This window comes from Brassica napus, unplaced genomic scaffold (genome assembly GCF_020379485.1).
Source record: "Brassica napus cultivar Da-Ae unplaced genomic scaffold, Da-Ae ScsIHWf_1306;HRSCAF=1864, whole genome shotgun sequence".
Classification (NCBI taxonomy): domain Eukaryota; kingdom Viridiplantae; phylum Streptophyta; class Magnoliopsida; order Brassicales; family Brassicaceae; genus Brassica; species Brassica napus.
Genome location: NW_026014721.1, coordinates 7,959 through 28,322, shown reverse-complemented (window position 1 = coordinate 28,322; position 20,364 = coordinate 7,959). Strand labels below are relative to the sequence as shown.

General features: G+C 35.3%; 3 protein-coding genes across 3 annotated transcripts; all 3 read left to right on the top strand.

The window, feature by feature from the left end:
* The first annotated feature begins 1,766 nt into the window (after nucleotides 1-1,766).
* On the top strand, nucleotides 1,767-5,108 carry LOC111212842 (choline/ethanolaminephosphotransferase 2-like). Its single transcript, XM_022714450.2, has 19 exons — nucleotides 1,767-1,964; nucleotides 2,217-2,365; nucleotides 2,496-2,505; nucleotides 2,580-2,630; nucleotides 2,711-2,788; nucleotides 2,883-2,958; nucleotides 3,035-3,057; nucleotides 3,136-3,236; nucleotides 3,320-3,414; nucleotides 3,497-3,565; nucleotides 3,641-3,710; nucleotides 3,795-3,858; nucleotides 3,946-3,986; nucleotides 4,082-4,166; nucleotides 4,246-4,308; nucleotides 4,387-4,445; nucleotides 4,540-4,665; nucleotides 4,754-4,809; nucleotides 4,917-5,108. Exons 2-18 carry the CDS (start codon nucleotides 2,229-2,231, stop codon nucleotides 4,773-4,775), a joined length of 1,170 nt encoding a protein of 389 aa, XP_022570171.1. The 5' UTR covers nucleotides 1,767-1,964; nucleotides 2,217-2,228; the 3' UTR covers nucleotides 4,776-4,809; nucleotides 4,917-5,108.
* Nucleotides 5,109-10,045: 4,937 nt separating this feature from the next.
* Nucleotides 10,046-12,282, top strand: LOC125596835. Its single transcript, XM_048771856.1, has 2 exons — nucleotides 10,046-11,412; nucleotides 11,922-12,282. The coding sequence occupies exon 1, from the start codon at nucleotides 10,220-10,222 to the stop codon at nucleotides 11,381-11,383; it is 1,164 nt and encodes a 387-aa protein (XP_048627813.1). The 5' UTR covers nucleotides 10,046-10,219; the 3' UTR covers nucleotides 11,384-11,412; nucleotides 11,922-12,282.
* A 5,523-nt stretch (nucleotides 12,283-17,805) lies between these two features.
* LOC125596834 lies at nucleotides 17,806-19,984 on the top strand. The gene has a single exon (XM_048771855.1). It carries the CDS (start codon nucleotides 19,386-19,388, stop codon nucleotides 19,887-19,889), a length of 504 nt encoding a protein of 167 aa, XP_048627812.1. The 5' UTR covers nucleotides 17,806-19,385; the 3' UTR covers nucleotides 19,890-19,984.
* Nucleotides 19,985-20,364: the final 380 nt, after the last annotated feature.

Sequence of the window (20,364 nt, the reverse complement as noted above, 5' to 3'; positions counted from 1 at the left end):
TTTGTTCAACTTGCTTAAACAAATATACAGCTACATCGTTTCTGAAAAATAAAATAAAATAAAAATGCAGCTAAACTATTACACCAACAACGAATTATTATATTCTTCTCGATGCAAGATACGGCACTACTATATTATTCGACAAAAATCCATGCGAAAGTTCTTGGTTTCATCGTTATTTTAACATGTAATCTTGCGTTACATACAAAGTTCCCATACTTTCATACTATTTATAAAGTTACATATAGAATATAAGTCATGGATGGGTCGTGGTCATTTGTAATGTTTGTATACAATACTTTAAAAGTAAATTTTGTGGAAATGATAAAAGGAAAGCAACTTTGATTATCTCTACAATATAAAATGCAGAGGCCATATTCCTTGAAGGAAAATTTCGAGGTCAACAAAAAAATAATTATATGAAAGAAGAATATGATTCTCGATCTTTTTCAAATGTAGAAAAACTATAGAACAACCTCTCTCTTTGGTGTACGTGTAAAGAAAAAGGATTGAATATGCAATTTAACTTCCGTTTAAGTATACTCAACATCTTATAATTAATTACATTAATGTTTGCATTTTATTTAACCATGCACGCATTTTCGTTCATAGTTTCTATCAATCTACATCGCGTACGACACGTTCAGACGTACTCCACTGAACCAAAATATCAAAACCACTGGAAATGTAGATAAATGGTAAGTCAAAGTCTTATATCCTCATATTGTAGCCATTATAAAATTTTTAAAAAATTACTACAATAATTTATTGCTTTTCAAAAAAATATTAATATGCGTAGTGGATCAATTGGTAACCATTTTTACAAAATTACTACAATAATTTATTGCTTTTCAAAAAAAATATTCAAAATTTTAGTTACATTATTGTTTGTTAAGTTATAAACATGGATTAATTTATTAAAAATATAATTTCTTCTTCAATTTTTAGTGAATATAAAATTTGACTACAAGTATTATTTTCATCTATTCAACTTTTCAGATAAATTTTTATATATTATTTTGCGCAAATTTTTTTGATCATGCAGTCACTAGTGAATTCTTCATCCACGAAAATTACTTCATATAGTACGAAATTATTATATTCAGATCAGTTTAATAACTAAAAATCAATTCATGCAAAAAAAAAAAAAGCTCAATTATTCTTGTACATTTGAATATTTGATTCAAGTGATTTATAGGAATGGACTAATTCTTAATCGAAGAAATTTCAATTCTACCAAAATTTTGATACCATTTTTCAAATTTACCATTAATGAATTACTATTTTAAAAAATACCTTAAATTTATGATAAAAACACTAAGCTAATTTTTTAAATATTTACAGAACATTTATAAATCCAACTCAAACCTCTTAATATTAAACTCTAAACAATAATAATCATTAAAGCCTAAACCCAAATGTTAGTATATTTTTTTATTGGTGGTATTTTTGGAAAATGGTACTTAACTTGTGGTATTTATAATAATTTCTCTTCTTAATCCATATCTGAAAATGGTACTTAACTTGTGGTATTTATAATAATTTCTCTTCTTAATCCATATCTGAATCAGAATTTAATGAGGAAAAAAAAACTGAAACCGGGTTTTTTGTATTTTGGAATAAAACATCCAAAATAAATCATACTTCATTATTATATAAAATATCAGTTGTAGTATTGATTTATTTTTGATCAAATATCAGTTGTAGTATAAAAAGATCTATTTATTTATATATATATAAAACAAGGGACTGATTATAGAAAATACTCGATATATTAAAATAAAGATGGTACGCAAGTCCTCCGTTCTACTCTCGTCCCGCTTCGCCTCCTTTAGGACGCACAAGAGAGAGAGAGAAGAGACTCATTAGCATAATAAGCACCCACAAGCTCTCTCTCTCTCTAGATTCTGTGCCGCCTCTGCATTATTCCCTCTTCGGTTTTGTAGCAGCAAATCTTCATCGTCGTAAGTACTCTTCTCCTTAACTCCTTTTATCGTCTTTAGCTTCTTCAGATCGAATCTACAGTCTTTTCTGAAGATCTCTTCTCTTCTCGGAGTTGGTGTATTTTGTTGAATTTTTTAGAGCATCTCTTTTTTCAGATGGGTCATGCTCATTTCGTGGCTATATGCTTTAGACATTATAGGGTACTTGAAAAGTGTTCGTCTTGACACATAAAGATCCATGCTTTACTGACATTTTTTTTGAATCTTTGACAGGTTGATTTTAGAATGGGTTACATAGGAGCACATGGTGTAGCAGCTCTTCATAGATACAAATACAGTGGTGTGGATCACTCTTATCTTTACAAATACCTTCTCAACCCTTTTTGGACTCGTTTAGTCAACATCTTCCCTCTTTGGATGCCGTAAGTATCCATCCTTTAAGGCAGCTCTTAAACTCTTTCTTGATTCCTTGAGATTGAATGATACCGTTTCTGCTTATCTTATCCTTTTTTTTTCATGTGTTCCCTTACTACCTTTGGATCCACTATCCAGGCCTAACATGGTATAATGTGAATCCTATCTTGCATTTATGTTTCTAGTCTTATATTATACTTATGGATTTGTTTTGTTCTGTAGATAACACTCATGGGGTTCATGTTTCTTGTCACATCTGCGCTGTTAGGCTATGTGAGTTATTCCTCTTAAAAGGTTTTTTGCTTGCTTTAGTTGAATAAAACACTTATGGGATGTCTTCAAATTGTGTTTAGGTATACTCGCCTCTGTTGGATTCTCCTCCTCCTCGATGGGTTCACTTCGCACATGGACTGCTTCTGTTTTTGTATCAGGTGCGCTTCCTTTGCTCTTAAGGATCCGACTTTTCTTCTGGTTGTTAAGTATTTTTTGCTGACATGTTTTGAACACTTATGGTTAATGATTTAGACATTTGATGGTTTGGATGGGAAGCAAGCACGAAGAACAAGCTCCTCTAGCCCACTAGGAGAGCTTTTTGATCATGGTAGTCTCAATGTTCCACCTTCTCTCTATCATCTATTTTTGGGGTTATGTTGCTGACATTAGTTTAATATTTGTAGGTTGTGATGCACTTGCTTGTGCGGTAAACCTTTTTCTTTCGTCTCCTTATTATCATGTAGATGAGTTTATAAGTTCATACTAAAAATGAAATTGAAAACAGTTTGAAACAATGGCATATGGAAGCACTGCTATGTGTGGAAGAGATACTTTCTGGTTTTGGGTTATTGCAGCTGTTCCTTTCTTTGGAGCAACGTGGGAACAGTAAGTCTTTTTTTTTCACTTCAATCTTTCAACTCTGTTTCATCTCTAATACTTTTTGCTCTATGACTCTTTTGTAATTTTAGCTATTTCACCAATACACTTATTCTTCCGGTAGTCAATGGTCCTACAGAAGGTCTTGCACTTATATACTGTGGCCACTTCTTCACAGCCTTTGTTGGTAAGCTTCAAACAATCTAAGAAAATTTCATTCACTTACATTTCTTTTGAATCCTTTTGACATATTTTTTTTCATCTTAAAGGTGCTGAATGGTGGGCTCAGCAGTTTGGGAAGTCGATTCCTTTATTGAGTTGGGTGCCGTTTTTGAACGGTGAAAATCTCAAATCTTTTCCTTAACTATTCTCACTGCAAGTTTACTGAAACTTTTCTCGGGTTTTTTTTCCAGAGATTCAAATGTCCAGAGTAGTACTATTCTCAATGATTGTTTTTGCTGTTATACCAACCGTTGCATTCAAGTCAGTCTTCCAAAATTCATCGATCTTATGTTTTTTTTCTTCTATGCAATACTCTGCTCACACCTACACTGCTTTGTTCTACAGCGTGTATAATGTGTACAAAGTTGTGCACACAAGAAAAGGAAGCATGCTTCTAGCATTAGCTATGGTATAATCTCCTAGACTAAAAATTTATTCAATGGATACTTATATTAAGTTGTGTGTGTAACGTCAATGTTTGTGTGCGTGTGTTCAGCTATATCCCTTCGCCGTCCTACTTGCAGGAGTTTTGACTTGGTACATGTCTTGCTTTTAGTTTTGTCTTATCTCTCTCTCTCCTTAACTTACTCCCATTCACTCATTGAGCCGTATTGGTCTTCTTGTCCCTCTAGGGATTACTTGTCTCCAATTGATCTCATAGGAAACTATCCTCACTTAGTTGTATTAGGAACTGGTCTTGCTTTTGGATTCCTTGTGGTAAGCGGTTTCGAGTTCGTATTCATTGTTACATAATGAAATTGAAAGCTGAGCATTAGTCAATGGTTTATGATTCCAGGGAAGAATGATTCTAGCTCACTTATGTGATGAGCCAAAAGGATTAAAAACAAACATGTGTCTGGTAAAAAACCGATAAAACTTCTTCTCTTTCTGTCTATTTTTTTTCTTCATAGTCCTCATTAACCTTTCTTTTGTGCAGTCACTGCTTTACCTTCCCTTTGCACTAGCGAATGCTCTAACTGCTAGACTCAACGACGGGTATGTTCTTTCTTCTCCCTTAGTTCGGCTTTTGCCTTCCTTTTCATCATGTTGATAGTCTTTAATACATTAGAGTGTGTTAATCTATGTGTAGGGATCCTCTTGTGGATGAGTTTTGGGTTCTTCTTGGTTATTGTATATTCACGATGGCACTATATTTGCATTTTGCAACTTCAGTCATTCATGAGATCACTACTGCACTTGGAATCTACTGCTTCAGGTTTGAATTAATATATCTCTGTTACTTTTAACCATTTTTTATAATTATAGTTTACGAAAACTTGATTTCATTTACACTATTTCATCAGGATTACGCGCAAAGAAGCTTGAAGGAAACATTTAAAAAGGAAAAACAAATCTTAAGGTATGCTTTTTCAGGTGTTAGCTTTCTTCTTCCGTACCTTAAGAACTTGAGTGTTGGTTAATAGGTCTTTGTTCTGTCTGTTCATAACATTTTTCTCTCTTTTACAGGTAGGATAATGCAGATCACAACACGAATCTGAATATTTTTGTACTGAAACTAAACGATTGATCGTAATGTTTTTGGAAAATGTTTTTATTTTGTTTGTTTTTCTTGTTTGCTCAAAATAGTTTATTCATGTAGAACCTTTTTTGCAATGTTTCTAAAAAAGCAGGATTTTTATATGATTATTATTTGATGAATTTCGTTTTTGTGATTACAATCTTTTGCCATCGTATTGCTGTTTGCTTATATTGTTTTAGTTATGTGTTTAAATTTTTTTTTATTCAAACATCGACTATTTTGTTTACCATTAAGTTAAATTGGTACAAAGTTTTTGACCACATCAGTTTTACTATGTATACAACAATGCATTTTAGCAACACCATAGAACACTCACTAGGGTGATTTCTCATTCGGATCTAGCTCAACTTAGTTATCACATGTATATGCTTTCCATAAAATAAAAAATATCATTAGTTATCACATGGTTAGGCTGGTATTAGAGTATGGACCTCTAACTTTGTCGGAACAATAAATAAATGATAATAAAAACATATGAAAAGATGCCACAAAAATCATACTATATGGACCTCTAACTTTGTCGGTACTGATGGTTTTCGCAGCTGGTTTAGAACTAACCACACTAGACCGACATGGAAATTTAGAAAGTAAAGTGTGTGGAAAAGATAATTAAAATTAGGTAAATGAGAAAAGCATGATCTTGTCTCTTTTGGAATGAATATCCAATCATGAAACACAAACAATATAATTAATCAACAACGGAACAATACAGCACAATGATTATTAACACATTTTTTAATTTTAACACAGATACGCAGAAAAAAAAATTCTTATTTTTTAAAAAGATGAAAAATAATTTTAAAAGAGACAAAACTACCTTATAACATTGACATGTCCCAAATGATGTCTATTGTTCAAGCATGCTGTCTAGGGCATGCCAACTTTGCATTATCTTACTTTTTACCCACCCATTTCTCTTCTATTTTAAAAATTTATCAAAATACTTTATATTTATTTTAGCCTTAATTTGACCAAGTTGAAATTGTTATATAGTTTAGTTCATTTTAGATTTCATATGTTTCCTAAGGGCGTAGTAATTTTATTTCAAGTGTCTTTTTTGCCAACAATTGATTTTCTTAATGTTGAGTAATGCTGGTTAGTACAAAATAATGGATTTTAGCTTGTAGTACTAGGCTACTAGCTACAATTTTTTTTTGTATTAGCGTTTGTAATATAAAATGCAAATACCCAAAACATTTAGAGACAATGGAGTAAATATTTTGTATAGTCCACCACGTCACGTTAAACATTAAAGGCTATGAATCGATCACTCAGTAGAGACATAACATTCTCAAAATTTTCACGTTTCGAGTTCAGGTATTCGTCAGTTCGTAGCAGAATAAACACAGGACACTTGTATGATGAATGTACCACAATATAACTTTATAACCAAAATGATGTTGTTAGGCCATACCATGCCTCGGGTTATAGACGATTGGTACTTATTAACTTTTAGTGAAAGTCAAACTATTGTTTTAGTCTGATTTTTTTTAAAAAAATTGTTGAACTTTAAATCTCAGAGTATGGAATACAATAAGAAAAAGATACATAAATCTTCTAACACTTAGGAAACTCAACCGGATCACCAAATTTGATATTTTGGTGTTCAATTTAATTTTCTATCTCCAATTACAACACCAAATTCTATATAGAATATAAGATTTTAAATATTATTATTATTTATTCTTAATAATTTTAATATATTCATTATTTGTAATTGACTAATTAATGACTTTTTTATCACATTTATATCTTATGTTTAGTTGTTAGAATTTATATGTTTTCACTGTTTATTAAAAATATAATTTAGTTAATTTACATAGTAATTTATTTATTTATGTAAAATTTTAGTTGACATTAAAATTTTGCACATTTAAAAATGAAAGTACATAATAATAAATTATCTTTATTTTGTTAGAATTTCATATAATTTATTATATTTATTTAGTTATAGTATTATTAAAATATTTTTAATGTTTAAAAATGTGAAAAATTAAATATACAAAATAATATGATATGTTTCTTTAACTATAATTTAAACTAAATAAAAATATTAATGTGACTATAATTAACTGAAAATAAAAAAAAATATTATTTTATATTTAGTGTGATAAATAGAGTTATGTCAAAGTTAATTTTAACCCTATTCATAAAACACTAAATTTGATGTAATGGAATAATTTTGGAGTTCCATGGAAAAAAAAACTACACCAAATATGGACTCTCACTGGCGTTGGTCTAATATTACAAAATGATCCACAAATAAAAATAAAAATAAGGGAAGGTTAATGAATTCGAGCTCCAATTGAAACACCAAAACACAAACGAATCAAAGCTGCTCCTAGGGAACGCCTCCGTTTGAAATTTTGACATTGCTCTGGTATTTATTCTACCGTGTAACCCAATAATGAGTTTTTTTTTTTGGTATCTCAGGCCTACCGGAGAAGTGCAGCTGATCCCCAAAAAGATGGTACAGCCCTTTGATAGATTTTTCATTCCGGATATTCAAATGGGCCCGTAAGATAAATCCATATCTGTGTGGCCATAAGATGAAATGTAATAGAATGCTTTCTAACCCGGGTGGCTTAGCACCCTGGAGTGCCTTTCCACCGATGGAGGACCATCAATTTGCATGAATACTTTGGTATATTTGGAAAAGAAAGAACAATAAAATGTTCAGTAATATGGACATGGATCCAAGAAACACGCTCAAATTGGCAGAAACAGAGTCAACACTTTGGGCTGATGCACATGTATTGACCGAGACCAGGATAGGGTCCCATGCTGAGGTTACGACTCTCCCATCAATTACGGAGAGATGGTGTTTTACAGATGGTTCTTGGAAGGAGAATGAAGTTTTCTCTGGGCAAGATTGGCTAAGTACTTTAGAAGGCTTTGATGGGTTGTTAGGAGCAAGGAATGTCCGAGCTTGTCTATCCCCTCTACATGCGGAGATAGAAGCACTACTTTGGGCAATGGAATGTATGAAAAATTTACGCCAGTTTCAGGTTACATTTGCAACGGATTGTTCTCAGTTGGTGAAGATGGTTTCAGAACCAGAAGAATGACCCGCATTTGCAAATAAGAAGATATTAAGTCCCTGAAAGAGGTTTTCACACGTTCGGAGATTATCTATGTACCAAGAACGCAAAATTCAAGAGTGGATAGCCTAGCACGCAGTGCCAGGAAACAACCGTCGTTTGTCGTTCACATGGATCAATATCTACCGGAGTGGTTCAGAGAGTCAGTATGAGTCTGTATTTAATGACGAAAAAAAAAAAACACCCTGGAGTGCGCCTACTACTAAACCACCACATGAATTTTATTTAGCCATGTTTATATGTTTACGAAAATATTTTATTCAAAGTTACCAAGTTACCAATAATGATCTTATTCTTGGATCCATAGAATAAAGTATAGATAATGTTAGCAAATATGAAAAAAGTGTTAGCAAAATGTTAGATAATGAAGACATTTAATTAAATGTCAAACTGAAAAGGACAAAGCATGCACACAATTAATCATTATACGTACATCTATTACTCAAACCTTTTGATCTAAAATTCGTCGTGTGGGCTATTTAATCATTTGAACTTCGGCTCGAATGTTTTATCAGGGGTAAGTTTAGAGGAAACTACTAGCCATGACATGCTCATCCCTAAAATCAAGGATGCTTACTATTCCAAAAAATCACATACATATAGTTGCAAATATACAGATATGAAGATGTTCTATCTGTTTAATTATATATATACATATATATATATGATATATGTATACAAAAATGTAAGAAGCTGGCAAGAGAATTAATACGGACTTAAGAACAAACGGCAGACACATGAGTTCATTCATCTCCACGTATATATTCCTCTTGTACTCAATGTTTTTGTTAATTCCCTTGTATTTATCATCACTCCATCTTTAGTTTTTGGCTTTTTATATATTTCCATCTTATAATCGTTTGGATTTTTCTGTTTATTTGTGCAATAATGTTTCTGTTTTTATGTAAATATGCTTGGGCGCGGTTCAAGACACTGACGTGCATGTTAGTATACAAATCAGCCATACAAAATGTCTGGAACCGACTTATTTATGGGAAATGTCATCTTCTCATGATCAAATAGTTCCAAGTAATCAAATAGTGTTTGGTCTATTGGGGTAGTCGTGTAGATATGGTCTCTCTAAAAAATTAAGAAGTCATGTTCTCTCGGGCTCGAGTGTATTGATATATCTATTATCTTGCCGCCACAATGCATTCGAAAGATAAATAGATATATAGACACAACAGGTAGTATAATTTGTTTTTGTGAACATGAAAACTTAGTACAATAAACTAATACTATGGCATAAAATTAAATTTCAGTTTGGTTTTTAGAATTTTCCTTGGCTCTACCAAATTCAAAAAACAAAACGAAAGTAAAAAACAACCCTAAGGTGCTTTCTTGATCATACCCTTTCTCTTTTTCCTTTATTTCCCTAACTTTTTTTTTAAAACAATTTCCCTAACTTTTTAGCAATTAATTATTCGTTTAATTTCCCTAATTGCGTTTAGTAGTTCATAATTCCCATGCTAATTAACAACAAGAGTGATTAAAATAAATGTTTTATTATATTTTTACACTAAAAGTAATAAAGAACCCGTAAACTTTGCCCAAATTTGAGGATATGATATCAATAATAATGGAAATAATTAAGATAAAATAATAATAAACCATCCATTAAGACCATGATTATTGGAGGTTCTTAGGGTGTGGTTCTTAGCGGAATATAAGAACCCGTGTCTTAACTTTTAACTAAAAAAACTAAGAACTGATTCTTAAATAAGAGTTTTAAGAGCCGGTTCTTAATTTTTTTAGTTAAAAGTTAAGAGACAGGTTCTTATATTCCGCTAAGAACCTCAGTCCAAGAATCCCAGTAATCATGTTCTAAGGATGAAATTTAATTTGAAAAACAAAATTGTGGGACATTTGAAAAGAGGGAAAAAAAATAAAAAGACCCAGCAAAAAAAATAAAAAGAAAACGTAAAGCTAAAGCAAACAAGCCTATAGCTAAGCGTCGTTACACTTTCAAAACCTCTCAGTCTCTCATCAAAATCCGAGAAAAAACAAAAAGAAAAAGTCTAAAGAAACTCTAATCTAAAGATCCGATCGTCGTCATCTTCACTTCTCTGGATCTTCGCCTTTTGTTTTGTCTCTTTTGCTTTATGTTCTGTTTCTATATCTTGCCCTAAATGAAAGACAGAGGAAAGAGAACAGCAATGGAGAGAAGAAACGACGACGTCTCGCTTCACTACAGCTCACCGTCGGAGCTCTCTTGTGGGAAACATCCATCGGTTTCCACTGTCGGAATATGTCCGTACTGTCTGAACGACCGTTTAGTTAACCTCGTATGCTCAGGATGCGGCGAACAGAGACTCTCTTCTTGCTCTTGCTCAGATATCTCTTCTAACCGAACCTCAAACGCCGCCGTAGACGCCGAGAAAGTCCTCCGGATCGCTTCTCTCATCGACGAAGAGGCGACGAAACAGAGGAAGCCGAAGAGAACAGAGGAAGTTGTGGTGTTCAAGAGGAGTAGTAGCAGCTGCGTTGAGATTAACAAGACGAAGCATCATCATAGATTCTCGAGACTCGGGAGGTTCTTCAGGAGGATTAATCCGAGAAAGGACAGAGCTTTCGATGAGAAGAACAACAACGACAACGATTCTTGGGTTTTGAAACAGAGTGTTTCGAGATCGAGATCGCTCTGTAGCTTCCGAGGAGGAAACGGGTACCTTATCGGGTCGGAAGAAGACGTATCGTCTTACTCCGGCGCGAGGAGCTCGTTCTCCGCCGCGAGAAGCTCCAGCGTCAACGGCGGTTTAGGGGTTTTCGATGCGACGATAACAGAGCATCGGAGGAGTAACTTCGAAGGGAGGAAGAGTAACTTCAGCGAGACGACGGAGCACCGGAGGAGTAATTTCAGTGAACCGGAGCCGCCTCGGAGGAGCTGTTTCGAGGCGAGGAAGAGTAACTTCAGTGAAACAGAGTATCCCAGGAAGAGTAACTTCAGCGAAACAGAGTATAAACAGAGTATCAATAATCATCCACGTAGGAGCAATTACGAAGCGCCGCCAAGGAAGAGTGACTCGTCGGCGATGAGTTTCACGAGAAGGGTTTTGTCGATGAAAGAGAGTTACTTTACCGGAGGAGAAGAGCCTGGTTTTATAGATCTCAAGTTTGATTCCTCTGGAGGAGGAGATGTAGTGGTGAACGACGGCGTTTTGGAGCATGGAGGAGGAGGGTCTTGCCGGTTAACAAAGAAGGATAGAGAGGTGAGTAAGAGTCGAAGAAGTTTCAAAGGATGGAAATGGATATTCGGACATCATCATCTTCATCATCATCAAAGAGATTCATGATGAATTGATGATGCTGATGGAGATTGAAGGTAACAATTGAACTGTTTGAGTGATCCGATACAAATCTTAGTAATAAAGGCTTTAAATTTTGTTTTCTCTAATGATTTTATCATTTTGTTTTGTTGAATATATATATATATATCGACGCATCGGACTCCAAGTTTTGTGATTTGAAATGATAAAGAGATGTGATTATGAGTGTACACAACTTAACCGGTTTTAACCAAAGTCTCATTTTGTAAACTGGTAACCTTAGAGTTCTAATGTATTTTATTGGTCACTTTAATTCAATACATGTGAAGGTTGATTAGCCTTTGTGAACTTTCATTGATACTGCTTGCGTCACAGAAGCTTTATCTACTAGAAATCTAATATTCTTTTTACTTGTGTATAAGCTATTGAAATATTCAGACATGAGCTTATATTCATCACCTTGTCCTCGGTATATGAATCTAAATATTATGGAACAGACTATCAACGCGCGATAGAATGCTGGGTTGGGGAGCTGATGTATATTTGAACTGTCTCTTGTGTTCAGGATCTGATGAGTCTAGGCAACATCTGTCTCCATCTGTCGCCTCCTATCTTATTTGAAGAATGTTTGAGGTGGTTAAAACCCCCTACTACAGACACTAATAGTCTCCAATCATTAAGCTGATCTTTAAAGCTGTTGTTTATATGGTTTGGAAAGAGAGAAAATGCTCGGTTGCACACCAACTTGTGCAGACCTACTCAAGCCATTATATCAAGTAGATTGTGCAATTGCGGTTAGACCCACTATCTCTGAACATGAAGCTCGCTAGTAGTTCTTCATCTACTCTTTTGGGTTCTTGGTTAAGTCTTTTTTTGAGGGCATTATTGTTAAGTCCCTGGGTATAGCCACTCTGGTCGTTTTTTTTTCTTTTCGTAAAGTTAGGTGGTAGAGCGTGTGATCAATCTTTTTTTTTGGTATGAAATGAAATGATAGAAAACAAAATAAAAAAAAATGTTTTTAAAAACATAATTCTGTCTCTTTACCACTTTAAAACAGTTCTTCAAGTTTTTATGTTTGCACACTTTCTAACAACGATTTTGCTTTAAAGATTCATTCTTACGATTGAACTACATTATTATAGGCTGATGCCTAGGAATAATGTTGTATAGTGGTCCAAACTAAAGCAATATAGCGAAAATTTCCAGCCTAGGCCCATGTTAAGCCTAATACAATCTTCATAGCCGTAGCGATGATGATGATTCCAAAGACGGGTTCAGTATAAACATTCTGAAATTTCAAGGGTCGAACAAACATCATGAAGATGATTTGGAGCTTCAAGGCCAGCAAAAGCTTATCATCGCACAATAATAACCCACCAGATATGAGATATAGATATAGCAATTACTCCCTGATAAAGATATAGATGCTGTAACTCTTAATGCATGTAAACAGTGATGAGAAAAATGTAGTTCACTCGTTAGTATTGAATCTTATGTGCTTTCCTATGTTGGTTTGCTGCTGTATTCTCTGCAGCGTTTGTGATTGCATTAGTTATTGGTTGGATATATGAGATATAAACATCATTACATTTTTCTAATCACTGTTTAAATGCATTGAGAGGATCTATTGTTGTTTAAACTCGTTTGGTGTGTGTATGAACTCAATGAATAACAAGAACTAATTCTTCTTATTAATCTCTTGTGGAAACTCACTCAAAACCACAAGCACTCAATCACACAACTCACACTAATATCATCAAATGACATTGTGTTTATATAAGACTTTAGATATCCTAATCCTAAAAGGAAACACTTATAAGTAGATAACTCCTAAATACACTTTGATCCTTATCTCATAAAGATCCTAAACTACTTAGGATTAGGATAGCTTGACGCTCAAGCTTTCTTCAAGCTTACTTCAACAGTCTTCTCCTTAAGCTTGAACTTCATATCTTTCAAGTCTTGAATGCCTATGAGATCTCTCATCTCTTTATACTTGACTCTTCCCGATGCTTTAGTTAGAACATCTGCCTTTTGCTCACTCCCCGGTACATGCTCAACTTCTAGTAACTCTTTCTCAACACATTCTCTGATAAAATGATACCTTGAATGTATATGTTTGCTGCGCCCATGAAACACCGGATTTTTTGAAAGTGCAATAGTCGATCGATTGTCGATGCGTATGGTGGTCCTTTTGAATAGAGCTCCCGTGATCTCTCCAAGGAGATCTTGCAACCAGATCGCTTGTCTTGCTGCCTCTGTCGCTGCCATGAACTCAGCTTCACATGATGATAGCGCAACTGTCTCTTGTTTTTGAGAACACCAGGTGATAGGACTCTGGCCAAGATAAAATATATGTCCCGTTACACTCCTTCCATCATCAGGATCTGTATTATAAGAACTGTCGCTGTAGCCAACTAGCTTCATCTCTTCATCCTTTGACCTCCCGAAGTTTAGACCAAGCGTAGTAGTACCTTGCAAGTACCGTAGACACTGTTTTATTGCTATGCCATGCGATTCCTTCGGGTTTGCCATATACCAGCTTAATACCCCAATGCAATATGACAAGTCCGGTCTAGTATGGAGTAGAGAACGGAAACATCCAATAATCTTTCTATAGTTAGTTGCATCGATATCTCTTTCCTTTTCAGACTTGGCTAGCTTGAGCCCCATCTCCATTGGCGTTTGAACTGAATTGCAAGAGCTCATCCCGGCTTCCTCTAGTATCTTCAGAGCATACCGGTTCTGACACAAAGAGATACCCTCTGCATGTTGATTCACTTCAATCCCCAGATAGTAAGTAAGCCTGCCTAGATCACTCATCTCGAACTTCATCGCCATCTCAGCCTTAAACTCTTTAATCTGTTTCAGACTTGTTCCTGTCACAAACAAATCGTCAACATACACAGCAACCACTAGAAGATCTCCGCTCACTGACCTTCGATACACAGAAGGTTCCTTCAAGCATCTCTCGAACCGAAAACCTAACAAGATTTTGTTTAGCTTGTAGTTCCAAGCTCGAGGTGCTTGCTTAAGGCCATATAATGCCTTTCTCAGTAGATAAACCTTCCTCTCACTTCCTTTAACCTCAAATCCTTTTGGTTGTGTAAAATATACTGTTTTTTTTAAGTCTCCATGCAGAAACGCAGTTTTGACATCGAGATGATGAATTTCCCATCCATGAGAAGCTGCAAGGTTGATTAGTAGCCGCATGGTTTCGATTCGAGCCACAGGAGCAAACACTTCTTCATAGTCTATCCCATGTTTCTGCACATATCCTTTTGCGACCAAACGAGCTTTGTATTTGTGAATACTGCCATCTGCGTTTCGCTTAATTTTGAACACCCATTTTAAGCCTATCGGCTCGCTCCCTGTGGCAGCTCAACTAGACTCCAATAGTCTAGTTTAGTGATCGACTTTATCTCATCTTCACACGCGAGAATCCATTCTTTAAGCTCTTTTGCCTGCTCGAAGCTGCTTGGTTCATCGTTTAGGGTTAGCAGTAGCTTGTCTCCTTCATACTCGGCTACCAACACATAGTCTTCCAGATATTTTGGTCTTAATCTTTGTCTCTCTGAACGCCTTAGCCCCGGTGGATCACCGTCTTGTGTCATCTCTTCTTCATCTTCATCGGTTGTATCACTCTCCTCTGTTTCAATATTTTCATTAGAGCTAGGTTTCACCAACTCGACCTTACTTTGCTATGTTTCTTCTCCCTCAATGCCATAATTTCCGAAAGCTCCTACAACAACTTTGAAATCACGTACTTGGCTATCTTCTGCGTCAGCTTACTTCCAATTCCATCCCTTCGTTTCATCAAATACAACATCTCGGCTGACAACTATTCGCTTAGCTTGAGGATCAAGTAATCGATATGCCTTTGATCCTGGTTCTGTGCCAAGATGAACTAATAGTCGTGATCTGTCATCGAGTTTCTTTAACAGCTTCGATTCTATCTTTGCATAACAGATGCATCCAAAGGTTCGCAGATGAGCAATATTTGGCTTCTTTCCTCGGAAAGCCTGATACGGAGTAACATCCTTTAATGCCCTCGTAGCTATTCTGTTCAACAAATAGGTGGAGTGTCTGATTCCTTCTCCCCACAAGTAGTTTGGGACATTCATGTGCTTCAAGCAGCTTTTGGTCATCTCTAACAACGTCCTGTTGCGTCTCTCGACGACACCATTCTGTTGAGGGCTATAGGGTGCTGTAAGATGCCTCCTGATACCTGATTCTTCGCAGTACTCATGGAATTCGTTTGATAAAAACTCTCCTCCCCTATCCGTTCTTAGGGTTTGTATCTTTGCTTTTGTCTCCTGCTCTACTCGTTTCTTAAAGACTTTGAACTTACTAAACGCCTCGCTCTTCTCTTTAAGTAGAATAGTCCACATATATCTTGAATGATCATCAATTAGGACGAAGATATACCTGTTTCCAGCACTTGTGGTTGGTGTTATGGGACCACATAAGTCACCATGTATAAGCTCAAGCAGCTTCTCAGCTCTGTAGGTTGTTGTTTGCGGGAAGGATTGTCTGGCTTGTTTGCCAAGTAAGCAAGAACCGCTTACATTCTTCTCGATATTGATTTGTGGAACACCAACAACCAGCCTTCATTGAACCATTGATCACATTGTCTCCAAATTGATATGTCCTAACCTTGAATGCCAGCGCAGAAAACTACTTGTTTCAGTTGTGAGTAAACTCATTGTCTTCTTTATCTTCATTCGAACTTTGTACAGGCGATTTTTCGACCTAGCAGCCTTAGCAATCAGCTTTCCCTCACGATCATACATTATGAGATATTCATCCTTCATTCTTATGTCGCAACCCGACTCTGTAGCCTGTCCTAAAGATATAATATTACTCTTTAGATCTGGTATATAGTAAATGTCTAGAATCTTTCGTGGTTCTCCGTTTCTGTCCAAGAACTCGATAGACCCCTTTCCTTTGATATCAATGCGAGAGTCGTCGCCAAATCTGACTTTTCCAGTAATGGTCTCATCAATGCTCGAAAAATATCTCCTATCACCACTCATATGATTTCTAGCTCCGTTGTCGAGGTACCAGATGTTATCTTCGTCATTACCTACTTCGTACTTGCTTGGAAGCGCCTTTTCTTCATTCAAATAAACAACCTCATGAAGCATAAGCTCATCAGCCTCTTGAGTATCATCTTTCTCCACTTCTTGTGCCTCCTGAAGCTTCAGTTTGAGGTCAGGACAATCCATCACGTAATGGCCCAACTTGTCACAGCGGTAACAGGTGACGCGTGATGCGTCACGCGGAGTGTAGTATCTCCCGCGACCTCGTCCCCTGTTTTGATATCTTCCTCCACGGCCTCTGTACCGATTGTCTCCATTGAAACCACCGCGATTTGATTGTGTGTCGCTGTTTGCATACATCAACTTGCCATGTTCTTCTGGAACTTCTTCTTCCTCTGCAACACGCTCCTCATATGCTTTGAGACGTCCTACAATGTCCTCAAAACTGGTTGTTTTTAGATCCAGTACCTGCTCCAAAGCCGCCACTACATGAATGTATTTTCTCCGGGGAAGACACTTTAGAAATTTCTTAACAAGTTTGGTTTCTTCGATCTCTTCACCCAGGCTAGATGACTTTGATGATATCTCAGAAAGCTTTCCAACGAAATTATCAATCATCTCTGTATCCTTCATCTTGAGATGATCAAACTCCGCCATTAGAGTCTGCAATCGAGCTTCCTTTACTCTCTCTGCTCCGACGTTTCTTGCTTTGATTGCGTCTCATACTTTCTTTGCCGTGCTTAGCTCGCCTACCTGTAGGATAAGAGTCTCGGGTATTGATTGAAACAGAAGCACCATAGCCATATCATTCTTGGCATCGTCCCTTGCTTCGGTCTCAACAATTTCCCAGACCTTATGAACCCTAAGGAGAATTCTCATTCTCATGGCCCACACTGTATAGTTTGTTGCGTTTAGTATAGGGCACTTAATGGAAGAGACTCCTCCCTCCTTCGTCGAAGTCGTTATCGCCACCGTAAGATCCGTCATATTGGTACCGTAAGCTCTGATACCACAATGTTGTTTAAACTCGTTTGGTGTGTGTATGAACTCAATGAATAACAAGAACTAACTCTTCTTATTAATCTCTTTTGGAAACTCACTCAAAACCACAAACACTCAATCACACAACTCACACTAATATCATCTCATGACATTGTGTTTATATAAGACTTTAGATATCCTAATCCTAAAAAGAAACACTTGTAAGTAGATAACTCCTAAATACACTTTGATCCTTATCTCATAAAGATCCTAAACTACTTATGATTAGGATAGCTTGACGCTCAAGCTTTCTTCAAGCTTACTTCAACATCTATAACTTTATTAGGGAGTAATGGCTATATCTATATCTCATATCTGGTGGGTTATTATTGTGTGATGATAAGCTTTTGCGGGCCTTACAGCTCCATCTCATTCATGAATTTTGTTCGACACTTCCGTCTTTTGATTCATCATCCTCGCTAGGGCTGTGCAGATTGGATTAGGCTTGGCATGGGCTTGAATTCTTGCATGAATTTGCTTTAATTTTTAATCGCTAAAAAACAGATGCATGGAAAGTAAGCCAGTCACGGTCGGTCTGTAGTTTATCGGACATGGTCGGCCCTCAGGTTTTTGGACCACTATATAACGTTATTTATTAGGCATCAGCATAATTAATTGTTATTATTGTTTTTTCTGTCAATGGTAGTCATTGTTGAAGATTAGTACGTATACCATTTTATTTGTTAGAATATTGATTGATTTTTTTTAACTTGAACATGTATATGTAAATACATTGAAATCATCTTGATGCAAGTTGAATAAGATTTTTATACATATCCAATTTAATGCAAGACAAATGAAAACGATAGTAAAGAACCTTGACATATCATTTCTGATCATCATATACTACTTCATTAAAATTTGATGAGCTTGTTAAGATTGACGAAATAGATAAGAATCAGTTGTGGAAGCATGACTTGCTAATCTTGGCAAAAGAAACGTTTCTAAGACGAAAAGCATGGCTGAAGTTGGATAAATTTGGCCACGTATGTTTCATATCCAATGTAAAAGAAAAACGTTTTTTACAATTTAGTATTCTAATGGGTATATATGAAAGGAAAACTTGTTGATACTGAATCCGATGAATAATAAAGCTAGGTTTACTTTGTTCGTTAATAACATTCATGTAAACATTCGTAAAGTCTATAAATATTGTTTTACCAATGCTTATGTTTCTACTTAACCATGTTTTTATTTGTTATTATCAGTTTTTAGTCTTGGCCAAACGATAGTTTTAACTTTTATCTGGTGATGACTTATGCATGGTCTTATTAAAAACTATCAATGCATCTATTTGCCAAACGTATCAATGTACCATTCTATCTTGATGTTCGGATTCACGTAACCTTTGCTTTGGTGTTTAATAAAGAAAGATACTTAGCGTGTACATAAGGGACAGCTTTTCACAAAAGAGCTTTGAATTACGTCATATCTTTTAGTTCACATGAACTTAATTTATATTTTACTTCCATATATCACTATAATCGCTATTTTCCAGAAAGATTTGTAATCGCATGATCACTGCAGATTCAATAACTAGTCGATTTTAATGTGTACATAACATGGTACTTGTTAGCTGAAATTAGAAATGTTTTCATAATTTAATCAAAAACCATTTTCTTCATCCATACCCTACCAAAAAGAATATCTTGATCGAATGGCTACATTAATATAGAGTGTTATTCAAGGAAAATTAGGCAAGATTATCGTAATCCCATAAATTCTGTTCACACATTATATTATCCAAAATAATACTCTATATACGTTCATTTATTATATTTTTGCTTCGTAGATTATCCCTTTCCCAATGTCTTCCCTTATAGAAGCAAAGAACAAAGGAGTTTGTTGAAACCAAATTTCCCAAAATATGTTAGGATTTAGATTGCTCTTTAATTTCTTCTTTTGCCTTTGTATTTCTTAACTGACTCAATTTCATTCAAAATTCAATGGAAGATCTTAACACATTTGCTGCTGACTGCGTCGTTGTATCATGTTGCTGCAACTGTCTTGTTCTCCAAATCGTGATCTTCATCTTCCTTGGGATTCCTCAAAAACTGATCAAGAACACAAGAAAATGTTACACAAAATGGGGCATAAACGGAAGAACAAAAAGAATGGGGCTCGATTATGAATGTCGAGGAAACACCGGGGTCGATTGGGAATGGAGAAAAGAGACTCTGAGTATAGAGATGGAGGGCTTTGGATGTATTGAAGAAGTTGAAGAGGCTTTACAGGAGTTTTCAAAGAATGGTGAGTTTTTGTTTGGAAGCTTCTGGCGAAAAGAGAGGGTTCAAAACTTGTCAATGTCAAGTTGTGTTAATGAAAACTTTGACCTAAAATTTGTAAGTCGTTATGAGATAATCGAAGAAAATTTCTACTCCTTGGATTATACATTAACAACTTCACATATTGAAATTAGTGGAAATAAAAATAGCCCTTGTATCCACTAGGTTGGGGTTTTGCTTGTTCCCAACTTCAGAGATCCGTATTTTTTCAGCCATGTTCTGATCATCATATAGTTAATAAATGACATGCTTTGTGAAAATTTTATATCATGGACACTCTTTTAATATCGACTCATACAAGTTTTAACAAGTAATAAATATCATAATGAATTTTATTATGGCGGTGAAAGTTTGATTGGTGGATTATTTAGTTGTAGTGCACCAATAAAATGTCATAGTATTATGGATGTTTTTAAAAGGAAAAGAACATCAGATTTTAAGATAACATAAATACGGATATAAGAGTAGTAAAATATTCATTCATATGATCAATATTCAAATTCTAAAATATTTATTTTTTAAATGTTTTTGCTTTATTCCTTTTTGATTTTTGTTTAATCACAACGGTTAGTAACAAGCAATCACTACAAGAAAACAGCGATATTCTAACGGACATTCCGACGGAAAATAAAATCCTCGG